At 39.7% G+C, this 14,931-nt stretch overlaps 1 protein-coding gene across 6 annotated transcripts in view; it reads right to left on the bottom strand.

The window, feature by feature from the left end:
• Nucleotides 1-14,931, bottom strand: part of ANKS1B (ankyrin repeat and sterile alpha motif domain containing 1B) — a 349,603-nt gene that overhangs the window by 243,261 nt on the left and 91,411 nt on the right. For all 6 annotated transcript variants that reach the window (XM_079991880.1, XM_079991876.1, XM_079991885.1 and 3 more), the window contains one exon: nucleotides 7,577-7,742. In XM_079991880.1, coding sequence (XP_079848006.1) covers nucleotides 7,577-7,742 — 166 coding nt within the window. The remainder of the gene's footprint in view (nucleotides 1-7,576; nucleotides 7,743-14,931) is intronic.

The following is a 14,931-nucleotide window of genomic DNA, read 5'->3' as shown; positions in this document are numbered from 1 at the left end:
TGCTGTGGCCCATCGGTCCCCGCTTGGATTCCTGGACAAAGACACCCATTCCTGGAGTCCCTAAGACTGTTGGATGGCATCTTGTATGCCTCCTTCTGGCGATGCCTGTAGTCAAGCTACAGCCTTTAGACCACAACAATGAGGTCAAAAGATTGGAGGGTTCTGCAGTTTGGGCAACCCAGAACTTCCATGCACACTGGCCAGGCATGTATCCTGGAGAGGTCACTTCACTGCTGCTAATGCAACAAAAACAATGTGGAAGGCAGCAGTTATGAGTTACCCGCCTCTGCAGCCACAGCAGGTGATGTGATTCTCCAGTGGTTTGACTTCATCCCTGGAGGCACAGTCTATTGTCTCTCAAAACAGACAGATGCCAATAAAATCATTCATGTCTGTTTTTAACTGAAGGGGAAAGTGCATGAGTAAGGTATTGGTGGGCTATGAGACTTCATAGAAATTAGTTTCAAGGTTCATTAAAGGTCTCAGATAAGCTTCTTGAACAGTTGTACTTCTGTAGAATACACATTCATCCTCAATACAATTCCATATTTTATATCAAATTGGAGTAATTTTCATATATACCTCACTTGGTTTGTTTTTTTATCACAAATGATTTGACTAGGTTGACCCTAATATTAAATTAGTAAAATATGTTTTGCAAGCATGATAGGGTTTCATTTCTTGACATGTTCTATAATTTTGTAAGTAATTCAAAAGAATAAAAAACTTCAACATTTCAACCAAAGAGCAGAACATTGGTTTGAAGAAATCAAAGGGGAAAATGCTGCATAATTATAGGTGTTTAAATTTGATCAAAGGCATGCACTAAAAAAAAAAAAATGACTGCCAATGCAATTGCCATTGCAATGCAAACAGCTTTCTAAGTGAAAGTGTTGTGCCAAAAGTAAACCACACATTAAGCTGATTCACACACATGCTAAGCCAAACTTGGGCTTATTGAAACTGCGTAGACATATAGACTCCAAGAATTATTATTAGCGTTGCCAGATAACTGACTTGGTTTCTACAACATGCTAAGCCATCCATGTGAGCATGGATGGTCCTAAAGAGGAGCACAAAACCACTTTCCCTCCCTGGTACTTTTTACTGCTTGAGCTCGGGTGGTGTTGGGACTGTTTTGTTGTTGTTGCTGGTAGTCTTTTTGTATCTTTATTTTAGATATTTTATGTTTTATTTATTGTTTATGACTACTTTTGTTATGTTGCAGTTATGTATTTTTCACATTGTAAGCTGGCTTGAGCATGGTTTGAACTCTGGAAAGATTACCTGCAATTAAAATTATGTATGTATGTCTGAATGTACTGCTGCACTGTGCTAAGCCAAGCCAATGTTTGGCTTAGCATGCCATCTGAATGGGGTCTTGTGATGAAGTAGTCCCACACTGGCTTCAGCTTGTGGTTAGTGAGCAGACAACTTTACCATGAATATTGGTTTGCATGATATGCAGCATGGTAGGGAAAAGGGGTGGGGAGGACTAAGGCAGATGCAAGCTTCTTTGTTGACACTTTTCCTTTGTGGCATAAATCAAATAATCAAAAGTGTTGGTAGAAGGTTGCCATCTTTTCAATATAGCAGCTTACAGTCACAGAAACCAGTCATTGTGAAAACTGAGGATTAAGAAAACCCACTAAACACTACACGGTAGTTGGCAGTACCTGATGATTTGGGATTGATAGAAATTACACCACATAACTTGTGACTCTACAAGTCAAACAGCCCACCAGCCATGTATAATGGCATACCAGGAGCTCAATAAAGCTTCTGTTTTCATGGAACTGCAAAATCTAGAGGTGGGAGGTTTTCAATAACCTGGCAAGAAACAATAGAGAAGGGGAACATATTTCAAAAGTGCCTGATTACCTCAAGCAGTTCCCTTGAAAAAACAATTTCAGGTGCTCATGAGGAAGAGTTGTTGGACTCAAAATATATTAAGCTTTCATAAACTGAATTCTCTTTATGGTGCCATTTTCTTCTATTTCCTTCTCTCTATCTTCCTTGTCAGACAATACAGTACACTGCTGATGAGCTGTCTTCAAATTGTTGAACCATTTGTGTGGGTATTTCCGAAACTAATATTGAACCAAACCACAGTCAATCTGGGAGCAATGTCAACTGACCAATTCCAGTGTGAAACTTGAGTCCAACCCCAATGTGAAAATGGTCCTCCACCATCCATTTCACAGAAGTGGCTAGTGAACCAACCACATCTTTCACTCCCCTCTCCCAAAGAAAAACAGAGACAGAGAGTTTATCTTCCTGTTATTGAAGAGCAGATCCATTCCTCTCTTGATCAACCTGTCCCTATGAAATAATTTATGTTCATTTTGTAAACATGTTTGATTCCCTTCACATGCTGCTTATATACTAGAGAGAGGTTGAGTTGGTGGAAGGTGTTTTGCACATAGACTGTGCATTTTAAAATTGTACACTGCAGACTGTTGCCAAGGACTAGAAGTGCTGGGGGCAGGTTGCAGCAAGGAGCTGCCTTCCTACCACGGTGCTGCTTTAGTCTGTAAGTAAAAAATAAAATAAGGGGGGGGGAGGGAAATAAGCTGGCAGCTTTAATGTAGAGCAGAATTTTGCATAGTTCATATGCTGATGGGGAGAAAATTACAATGGCCACAATTCAGAGTAGCAAACATGGGTATTTCTGGATCTGACAGACAGCAAAAATATTACTAGAAAGAACTGAAAGAGCAGATGGAAGATCCAAAGATGGAACCAAAGGGTAACAGAAAATAGAAAACAGATTGCATTTATTGTTTTGAATTATTTGTTGTGCTGTACAAAATGGAATCCCTACTGTTGTTCTGAACAGGAATGTAAATACATAACTGAATAGCTATAACAAGCCTAATATTGTCTCTGCAAGTTATTTGGGGGTGGTGCTTAGAATTAATTACAAGTGAAATGCATTCTAGTGGCAGGAGGGAGTCTGCTTAGTTTGTTTTTCTTATATAAAAAAGTATAAGCATGAGGATTACCAACCTCATCTTTCCCCTCATCTTTCACCTGCAGAAACAGATCCTGGAATTGCTTAGTAATGTCAGCCAACTGTCTGGAATAACAATTCTCATTACGTACTAATGAGGGGGAATAATTCATTTCCTGAGTAATTTGTAAATACCCAGTGCAGCATTCCAAACAATGCTACACTATATTCATTTCAAATTCTAGAAAGTCTTTGGAACACAGAGTAGAATACATTTAGAAACTATGGGTGATGTTGATTGTTAATCATACTCAGAATAGAGACCAACTGAAACCAATGGACCATTGTTTTCAATAGGTCTACTCCAAGAATGGTTGATGTTAAACACCACCCAACAATGATTAAAATACAATTAATAATAAGCCTACAATACAATATCTGTAGCATTCAATGGGTTTGGGAAGGTGCAGTTGCACTTCTGACACAACGAAGTATTCCGTGAGTTTGGGAAGGGCACTCACTGTGTAAGGAAACCTTGCAACAGGTCTGTCCTAATACCAGGGAGCAGTAGGAGTCAGGATAACATCAACATATATGGGGGGGGGCCAGGCAGATCGCCCTGAGTTTTAGAAGCTTTTGAGGAGGTCGCTGCCACCAATCGCTCAAACACCTGCCCACCCGCCTCACTGCAACCACCAATCACCCGCCCACTGCTGATCACCTGCAGACCTCACTCCAGCCTCAAATCACACACCTGCTTGCGGCAGGCAACCCCCCCTGCATTCACTATCCATGTATAAGACGACCCCAACTTTTGCCTTTTTATTTTTTAGCAAAAAACTGTGTCTTGGAAAAATACAGTAGTAGTGGTTTTGTGGGTGTGTGTATGATCAACAACTCTGCATAGCAGATGGAACTTGCCTTGCAAAAAAGAGTAAGCTTCTCACTTTCCTACTTAAATAAGGAGAGGACCATACCCAGAGAAGCAAGGGGAGACATGTCTCTTTAACAGACACTACAATGTCAGTATTAAGATATGGTTAAAGAACAACAGCAGAGAACACATACAAGCATTTAATAAAGCACCCAAGGAATAAAATGCCTGAAGAAAGAACTTCCCTAATGGCTTCTAAAATATACAAGAAGGCAATCTGGTAGGCCCCATTACAGAGTGTGTTCAATTATTGCAACCATAAAACAAGACCTACTATGAGCGTTAGAGGAAAGATCACACATAAGACCCGAGTGAGTTTTCCTTGCAGACCTTAAAGCTGGAGCATTGGTGCAATTACTTGTACTCATGCGCTCCTTCTGCTCTTCCTTCATTCTTTCAGTCTGATTCAATTAATTCTTTCTCTTTGACTCAAAACTCAGCTTGCAAATTCAGCAGTAACAACAAGCTAACAAGATTGCAAACCATGGTTTGAAGCAGGTTTGCAATTCAGTTTGTGTGTTTGTGCCAAAGCTAAAGCAACTCATTGAATCATAATGTGTTAAGGAAGCACATGAGCACATGGCTCATCTGTTGGCATCTGTCTGTCTTGAGAGACAATGAGTACGCCTCTGGGGGTGAAATCTAACTGCTGCATTAGCAGCACTGAAGTAACTTCCCCAGGGCGCAAGCTGCATTGAGGTCCCAAGCTGCCCAGGCAACAATACACCTCTCTTGGCCTCATTGACATGGTCCAGAGAAAAGTAGAGCAATACATTTGGCACCATCTTGGCTGCAGAAGCTGCTGGAAGGAGGCATGCAAGGGGCCATCCAACTGTCTTAGGGACTCCACTCTGGATTGGTGTAGGGTTTACTCCTTAGCGCACCAGACCATGGTATAGTTTGCTGCTGTGTCTGCTGCATGTCTTTGTATGGAAGGCCATCCAGTTTGTCTGCAGTTGTCACTGCCAGATTCTTTGGCCCTTTCCCACAGCAAGGATTTATAAAATCCAGAAATGCATGGCAAGTGAAGAATGTCAATGCAGAGGAGGCCATTTGTTTACAAACTTTTGTTCTGTGTAATATAAAGAATAAAGGTATGTGCTTTTGGTGGGCAGGAATAAAGACTGAAATGTGAACAAATTGAAAATAGTTTTTCTTAGACGAGGAATGTGTGTGTGTGCACTAATGCACAAGCTAAATTTTCTGCAAATCAAGCAACATTTACAGCTTTTATTTTGTTTATAAAAACAAACACACACATATCTGAATAATACAAGTATGTTTTCAAAATATTTGGTTGCTTTTCAGTCACTAAATCCATCAGCTAATTATTCCCTATCATCACCCAAAATGATTAAGCTTTACTTCTTTACAGCTGCCAGATAGTTATCACTTTAGTGATACAATTACTTTGCGTCTAGGGTACCTCAGATTTATTAAATTCTGTAACTTTTCAAAGGATGATTGATTTCTCAGCCTCACAAATCAAGAATACATTATGTTTTATTTATATATATATATATATATATATATATATATATATATATATATTACCAGAATTAATTTGTCACAAAGTGAAAACATGCAAATTAATAGGCCTAATAGAAGTGTCTAGAAGAGGTTATGCAGGTGCTGCTCTGGAACTTGAAAATAATGTAAATAGGGCAACATCTGTCATGAAGGAAAGGCAACTGAATTATTAACTTAAGGGTCGGATGGGAGACAAATTGCTGAAAAATAGGAGTTGTTTGGTTTTTTAAAAAGCAAGGCTTTCTTTAAGCCTCCTCAATACACAGTAAAAAAGTGAAAATAAAAATTCAGTTTCTAAGTAACTCCTCTATGCAACCACCTTCTACCTAAATTGTGACCAAACCACATGTGCGCAAGCAAAGGAAGTCAAGCACCCCAACCCCCATGACACTAATCTCTGTGAAATAAGAGGCATTTGTGTTTAGACCTCCAGTAACAGAAGCACAGGTAAATAAAGCCTGCATCCAGTGATAAGGTAATACATATCTAAATCCATTAAAAGGCTTATGAAGCAGAGGACAGTCATTCCATCTATTTGTGGCTAGATTACATTTTGCAATTCCAGTAATATAACGGGCATGGTAACTTGGAAAGAAACTCAGTAAATGCAATGATAGCCATCATTTTGAAATATAGTACCATATTAAATACCAATACAGTAATACCTCGGGTTAAGAACTTAATTTGTTCTGGAGGTCCGTTCTTAACCTGAAACTGTTCTTAACCTGAGGTACCACTTTAGCTAATGGGGCCTCCCGCTGCTGCCACCATGCGATTTCTGTTCTCATCCTGAAGCAAAGTTCTTGACCTGAGGTACTATTTCTGGGTTAGCGGAGTCTGTAACCTGAAGCATCTGCAACCTGAAGCATCTGCAACCCGAGGTACCACTGAATGTCAAGCTCAGTAACAAACAGGGCAGTACTCAAACTGATCCTATGAGAAAGGATTGCCCCAGAACAGTCCCAGACTTGCTGCTGCTGCCTCATTCCATCCTCATCCCACAAACACAGCACCACCACCAGGAGAATACCACTGCCTCCACCCACCGCCGGCCAAGACACCATGGCATCTTTGGTTATTTACTCTTGGGTAGTGCCACCATCACTTTCCCTTTTAGCCTACCTACATCCAGGTGAGAAAGAAAGCCAGGCTTGCAGTATTTATAGTGGTCTGAAGGGGGCTGGATATATTTTCCAGGCTCCTGCTTTGCTTGCAGGAAGCTAGAGTTCAATTTGTCATTACCCCAACTCTCCTTGAAAGTATAGATCAGGGGCAAACTGGCAAGGCAAGCAAGCAAGACCATGGCCTGAGGCTAGGAAACTACTTAACCAACTACTGAATTTCAATCAACGGAAGGGATTTCTTTAAGTAAGTATAATTAGTATGTATGATCCGATGAAAACCAGCAGCGGAATGAAAGGGAAGTGCTGCCGTGGCCGCATTTAAGCGGCTAAACCCCACCCCAAGCCTCCACCTGATTGGTTGGCTGCATGGGGGCGTGGCACGACAGCCAAGCCAGCTGGGCAGGGGCTGGAACGCCCCCTGCCAACGCAGGAAATGGCTCCTGCTCACAATTCCTCCGCTCTGTAAGGAGGAGAGGCTTAATTAGGATAAGAGAGGGGACAAAACAGGAAGCTATCTCATACCGAGTCAGATCAATTGTCCATCTAGTTTCTACACTGAGTAGCAGCAGTTCTCTGGGGTTTCAGGAAGTCAATCTTTCCAGCCTGCCTTGCCAGTTTCTGCATGCAAAGCATATGCTCTAAGATTGAGCTATTGCTGGTGGGGGGAAGAGCATATATTCACAAAGGTAGTTTTAGCAAATTACAGATTATTTCCAGCTGACATGCAAATAGTGTGGGCCATGCCAGGTGAATCACGGAATCAAGAAACAAGAACAGTGGAAAACTTACTCCATTAACTCTGGGCATTCAATGGGAAATGCTGGCCTGGGAGGAAAGGGAACCACGAATCAGATGAAGCCAGCATCCCCTGAGATTCCTCATGCGCAGAGAAGGGAATTTGTATTTGCTTCCCACTGCAGGCACATAGTATCTATCCATCCGTCAAAGAAGTGCATAGCACATTATTAATCAAAATGTGTGCACCACATAATGGTAGAATGCACTGATTATAAGAGAAAATACTACTGCATTTACCTGTCTTTGAGGAATGTCCTCTTGCTATTTCTAAAGAACAGGGCTTCTTTGTAACTGTCGTATCCAGAAAATCACAGAGATCATTCTCATTTTCTACAGGAAATGCCTCAGAAGCAGCAGATGGCACTGCTTCCAGTGTATAACTCCTCTTCTTTGGAAAGGACTCCTGAAATAAAGAAATATAGCTTTTTAATTTAAAAAAATGGCCCTTCTGAAGTGTGTAAATGAGTGTGTGTATGAGTGAGTGAGTGAGTGATGTTAATAATTGGAAGTTCTTCTAAAAGTACCAGATAAGGAAGCAATTATATACATGCCTATTCAAAGTCAGAAGTAAATCCCACTGAGTTCAATAGGGCTTAATCTCATATAATCCTATGCATATCTAACCAGAAGTATGTCTCATTGAGATAATTCTGACTCTCAGATAAGTGTGCATAGGTTTGCCGCTTAAAAATACTGCATATTATTTTCCTTTCAGAAATAATTTCTAGCAATTGTTAAAATAATATTTTCCCTCAAAAAGGAATTCATGGTTAATTCTTATAACAAGGATAGAAAAACCAGCTAGCTGTCCAAACATTATCATGAACATTATTATTGTTATACTACATTACATTCTTAAAGATCATACTATATTATTTTTACAGTAGTGTGCACAATGCTTTATGTAGTTCCATATGCAAAAAGTTCCTACCCCCAAGAAGCTAAATTTGTAGTGTAGATTTTGACCATATGGAAGACAACAGAGGGAGAGGAGGGGGAAAAACTATGTTAAAATCTTTTAGCATGTTTCGTTATTCCTACATCCAAGGAAAAAGTGATATTTTTCCAATATTATTGACAGTTTGTAAAGGTTATTTCCTCAGCTGATATAAACAGGACTTCTGGGCAACAACGATAGAACAGGGTGGATACAGCACATTTTTAAGAAATCTGTTAGCTGTTGTCTTATGATTGAGTAATATACCTAAAATCAAATCCTGACTTTCATTAGAGTCTAATTTTAGTCAATTAGAGATGATTCAGCCTTCAATCTCTACAAACTAATCTGAAATGTCAGAGCTGTCCAAGTTTACATGCAGAATAAAGCTGTGCATATGACTGTATCAGTTACTTAGCACTGAACAGTTGAAACAATAGCAAAAAGCTGTATAGTGTGTCCTGAATATTGAAAGTGTTACCATTAATAGTGCTCTAGGGCAGTGGGTATGAATCTGGGTCCCCCACTAGGATGGACCTAGTATAATCGGGCCACTAGATGTTTAAATCACTAGACGGCCCTAACCAAACAACATCCTCTGAGTCCCCATCTGCAATATGAGCACAGTGATACTAGCTTGCCTTACAGAAGTGTTGCAAAGATTATGTATGTGATATAATCTCAACAATCATAAAAATGTTAAGTATTAAAATAACTATGAATTGTATGAAAAATTAGTCCCTTTTTCTGTTCTGAACCTACTGATGATCAGTTTTATTGGGTTCTAGTACTATGGTATGCACATTCTAGTTGGAGGGAGGGAGAGAAAGTGTCTCCACACCATTCATAAGTGTCAGTCATTACCATACAGTATTAATAATCAATTTTTAAATAGCCTATCCCAAAAAATCTTTAGACTTTCTTCATAGGGAATGTGCTCCACACCCCAATAATTGTGGTTGTTCTTTTCATAGCTTTTCTAATTCTATTTTCTTTTTGAGATGCCTGGGACTGTACACTGTATTCCATGATTATGGATTTATATAAGTGTTTTCCAATACCAACATTCCCCCCCCCCCAAAAAAAAATCTCTAGCATGGACTTTGCATTTTTCACAGCTGCCACATATTGGGTTGACATTTTCATTGAGCTACCTTTGGTAGCTGTTATAAGTTCAGATCTAATGTATATGTTATGGATGTGATTGAGCAACTAATGTGTTTTCTAAAAAAACTACCACTGTGTACATTCATCATACTTCATGGAGAATGTGCATAGGGTCTGTCCGTGAACAAGAAATTGTGCACATTTCTTAGTCAATATACATATGCCTTAAAGAATATGCAAATCTCAACAGGATTGTATACATTCTCAGGACATTCTAGATAATTTCCAATGGGCCTTGAGGGATGTGCATGCTCAACTATTTTTGCACATTCTGTGTGCAATATGCACAATATGCAGATTTATCAGTAAACGTGTTGCAGACTCCTTTCTGCAGTACATGTCTGCTGTAATGCACTTCAGACACTCAACACACATTACTCCAACATATATACAAAGCAGAATTTTTAAAATAAATATGCATCACTTCACTTTACACTCATTTGCCATTTTTTTGCCCATTCACTTGTTCTGACAGACCTTTTGGAGCTCTTTACAGTATGCTTCAGTTTTCCCTTTTCTGAATAATTTGCTCTAATTTGCAAACCCAACCACTTCACTGCTCAGCCGTCCACTCCAGATAAATAGCAATCGTCCTGCTACAGAAATCAGTGGGTGAAGCTTTTCAAGGCAGAGGCAAGATCACATGCTAATTGCTGCTGATCAAGCCCACTATTCGAGGCACAGTAGGAAGAACTCCTTCAAAACTGGGAGGGAACTCTAAGTTTGGAAGTAACTTATTTAAAAACAATACACCTCAAAGCTCTGGGAAAGCAATAATACTTTAAACAAATTTGCCCAGAGTCAGAGCACACCATGGATAAGAGGCACTACATTTCAGTTTCTAAGGGAAATTAGCAAAAACAACTAGTCCTATTCTGGGTTCAGAATAAAGTTGTCTAATGCTACCAAAATGGCACTGTGAAATAAAATGGTATTACAGCTTGAATGGTCAAAATGCAAACAAACAAAAAAACAAAGAGAAACAATATGCTAATCGAAACATTGCCATCCTTCAAAATACAAACCATTCTGAATTTTGCAATGCAGTTCTCCAGTGAACAAAAATACTTACACTCAGGTGAAGTGTGCATAAAAATGGATATATTGGTGAAAATAACATACAAATATGCATTATATTAGGGGGAAATTGTTGCAAACATGTATATAAGGCAAAATTGCACACAAATGTGTATATTAGGAGAGATGAATTTTTAAAAAATTCACAAACTGATGAGGAAATGTGGTGAACTGAAAGACTGGAAAAATAAGAAACGGAAAGAGATTTGCCAATTACTAATCACAAAACTACACATGGGGGGCTTATATGGTTGCTGACGTAGAGCAACCTCTCAAACAGACACTCTTTAATTCACTTGGATGAGTTCCTGCTTCTACTCAAGAATCTTCCCATCTTTTCAGTTCTTATGAGAAACATCACCAGAACGTGTATGCTGACACCTAATATATTCAAGTGTGCAAGGGATCCTTTGTCTCTGTCTGCCCTCTGCCCGAATTAGTCATACCCTTTGGCTAGCCATCCCCCAGATTTCATCTTACAGAGGATCACTGAACCATGCCTGAAAAGAACTCCTGTTGGACTGTTAATATAAGCAAGCATATTACTAAGGCTACACCAAGGCCTGGGGCACTCAGTCTATATGGTTCCTGAAAGCACTCACCTGGAAGCAGAAATGAGCCAATGTGAAGGAATGTAACTTAATAGCTAAATTTGGAAGTGCAATGTGGCAAACTTAGAGAATAAAGCCTACATTTTCTAAAGTGACCAAAGTATTTTCACTGCTTGTTAACATAGGATGCAGTCCTAAACACACTAGCTTGTAAGGCCCATTAAACATAATGTGTCTTTTATTTTATTTTTTAAATAAACATGCTATAATGAGAATCCCAGCTTTAAGACAACTTAAATCATTCTTTTCCCCAAAGGAAGTATTTTCTGCAGCTTAAATATTTGCATACTCTTTTTTCCATCAGAACTGGACAAGATGAGCTCTCTTATCTATTTTGTAGTATCTCATAATCTCTAGAACAAAATACAGGAAAAACTCTGCATACTAGCACCTATGCAACACCAAGTGACCATGACACTCTACTTCGACCCTGAGATAATGGAATAGAAATACAAGCCCACCACCATCAAATACACATATGGGAGAGGGAGAGAGAAAAGTTAACTTGTCTGCACAATAACCCTGTGAAGGCTCTTATGATAAATACATTTTGCAGTTTAAGATCGCATGATAACAGACAGGTTGACAGTGCTATCTATAGCTAGGTATTAAAATTGGGAGTAAGTAAAGTCATGTGCATAAATCTGATTAGGATAACAAGGCAATTTTCCAAAAGCAGGTTCAGTGAAGGTATGTTTTTTGGGAGTGACAATAATAGCTTTGTAACACAGAGAGCAGCCCTCTATGCACTGACTGCAACAAAATATTTCAGGAAAAAGGAGTTAGATTGTGGTAATTCAGAGGTTTAATTTGAAATCAAGCTGGATTTAAGTTTGTTGGTGTCTCCTGAAACCTCTCACATCGTGGATGCTGGTTCATATTATGGATTTGTGATCTGTATTATTCTATTGGTACTGTTGCTGTAGGTTTGGCTAGAACAATAAACTTATATTGTTTTGTAATAATAAAAGGGTTGTGTGAAAAATTACCTGAAGGAGCATCTCCACCCCCATCATTCAGCCCAGACACTGAGATCCAGCTCCGAGGGCCTTCTGATGGTTCCCTCACTGCGAGAAGTGAGGTTACAGGGAACCAGGCAGAGGGCCTTTTTGGTGGTGGTGCTCGCCCTGTGGAATGCCTCCCATCAGATGTCAAGGAAATAAACAACTGACTTTTAGAAGACATCTGAAGGCAGCCCTGTTTAGGGAACTTTTTTCTGTTTGTGTCTTGCTGTGTTTTTATTTTTTGTTGGAAGCCACCAGAGTGGTTGGGGCAGCCCAGTCAGATGGACAGGGTAAAAATAAAACAACATCAACAACATTTTATGTCATATAATTTCTAAACTTCTTCATAGTTGTTACCTCATTTTGTTCATATAAGCAGGTAAACCACCAATACAGCAAAATGTTCCTTGAACCTGCAGTGCTACAAGCCCCAGGACATCAGAGAACAAGGCAGAAGAGACTTCCCTGGAATAAGTTTAATTGAACAAACATCCACAGGATTGCTACGTATGCCACAAAAGAGGGCCTGCTGGGCTACAATCTGTACAAGGTTTCTATCATTTGACAATTGTTCTTTTTAATCCTCTGGAAACATATTTTTAAAGTTGCTGAAACAACTAAATGAAACTTAGTTTAAAAAGAGCACATACATGTGCAAGTTCAGACAACCTGATTTTAGGAAGATGAAGGCCTGGAAGGAATCATTTGTACATTTTCTCACCACCATTTTAGGGTTACCAAGGGCATAAAGGATGACTTCAAGGTCTGGCTTGCCTTCTTGCCAAATTTCAGAGCAGTGTTCTTCTGATAAGATTGACTCAATGTGGAAACAGATCTACAGGCCCAGTACAATGTGTCTGGAAGTCTAGCCTTCAAAATCTTTTTATGTGGCTGCTGGTGTTCTGGCAGGTGGCCTAGAAATCACTAGGGATCTTACATTCATTTATTTGTTTTCCATTCAGTTCTAGCGGCTATCTGTATCTGGCAGGGAAGTGGGGAATTTAGGAACAAAAATATACAATTCTAGTGTGACAACCAGGCAATGTTGTAGGTTATAAACAGTTGGTCTTCCCAGTCTGAGAGGGTCATGCAGCTTGTAAAGTAATATGTGCTGATATGCTTGTCATTTCAAATCTCTTTTTCAGTTTGTCACATTTTGGGGAGGACAATGACATAGCACATGCCTTTTATTGCTTTCAGAATAAAGAGGTACATAATTTTGTACCTCTCAGCTGTACCTCTCGACGTTTTGAGCAAACCTCATTGCAGAGAGTGTTACATTTGGTGTCTGACTGTCAATGGCATCCAAGTCACTGCAGAGGCAAGCAATTTTATTATCAAAATGCCTAGCAAACCTGTCACAGCAGGCTTCTGATAGCTGCTGCAACTTCATTCACTGAGGAGATTAAACCCTCCAAATAATGCTAGTGGACAACTATTTGAGGACACACTGAGGCAGCAAATTAAACTGCACCATCTAGTCTGGTTTTGTGGGATCGGTTCCAGCTTTTGAGACCTGAGAATGTGGATAAGGTACTTGAATAAATAAAATGAATGAATTTGAGGAGCCAAGATGGCAACGGAGAGAGCAGCCTAGTCAGACTCTCCTGCTTTCAGTTAAGCTTTTAAGTAGTTTTTAGCCACTTCTTGGTTTTAAACTCACAGTTCTAACGTCTTACCAGCTGCTTTATCACCTCATTGCTTCTCTTTGCTTTTAGTTTATTGTTTTATTGTTTTACTGCTCAATCTGTCCTATTGCAACAACGGATGTCTGATGAAGCCTGTTGATGTGAATGACTTGCTGTTTTCTCTACTGGCTAAAAACTTGGATTAATACATTGCTGCGGAGACTTGGTTCTGGCTTGGATAAGGTACTTGCAGAAGTCCTGCTGACCTTGTGCCATCGCTACCCTTACCAGTTTTGACATTCTCTGCTCTTCCTAGAAATTAAACACCACTCCCAACTCATTTGCAAGTATACTATATGCAATATAGAATGTAGAATCACGCATAAGCAAGGGGAAGGGGGAGGAGGAAGAGGAGGAGGAGGAGGAGGAGGAGGAGGAGGAGGAGAAGGGAGAAGGGAGAAGCCTTGTCCAGAAATGGTCATAGTTGACATATCAGGAGAAGATGGTAAAAGACACTCTTACCTACTGTAGCCTCCAGGAACAAATGAGAACCAAAAAGCATCACAGATATGTATCTGCTCCATTGGGGGACTGTAATCCCATCTAGACAAACATGAGTCTGACCAAACTGCGGGAGGCAGTGGAAGACAGAAGTGCCTGGCGTGCTCTGGTCCATGGGGTCACGAAGAGTCGGACACGACTAAACGACTAAACAACAACAATCCCATCTAGAACAACCAAAATACCCAGTTCTTGAACCACCTTCCCACATAACCTTCATCCACAACACTCAGATGTAATAGAGAAACAGAACTGGGTATCAATAGCATACTTGTAGCACCATTTTCCAAATCTCCTAATTACCACTCCCAATGGCTTAATATAGATACCAAACAGCACTGGGGACATGATTGCATGCTGCTCTCTTGCTCTTAACAGTTTTCTGCTAAGCAAAGTGAATACTGACATTGCCAAGTTTAAATGGGTGGCTGAAAAGGAAAACAAAACTACAAGGGGAACACTTTCACTATTTTGTTCTTATTAAAATTAAGAAGAGGCACATTTGCTGAAACTCTTATGTATATTATGAGCAGCATGTTACAGCTCAGTTTGTTATCCTATCATTTCTATGTGCATATTTAGGGAATACATTCCACATCTGCTTTTT

This window comes from Podarcis cretensis, assembly GCF_951804945.1.
Source record: "Podarcis cretensis genome assembly, chromosome: 10".
In the NCBI taxonomy this organism is placed as follows: Eukaryota; Metazoa; Chordata; class Lepidosauria; order Squamata; family Lacertidae; genus Podarcis; species Podarcis cretensis.
Note: the sequence above shows the minus strand (reverse complement) of the source record. Positions and strands in the feature narration are given on the sequence as shown.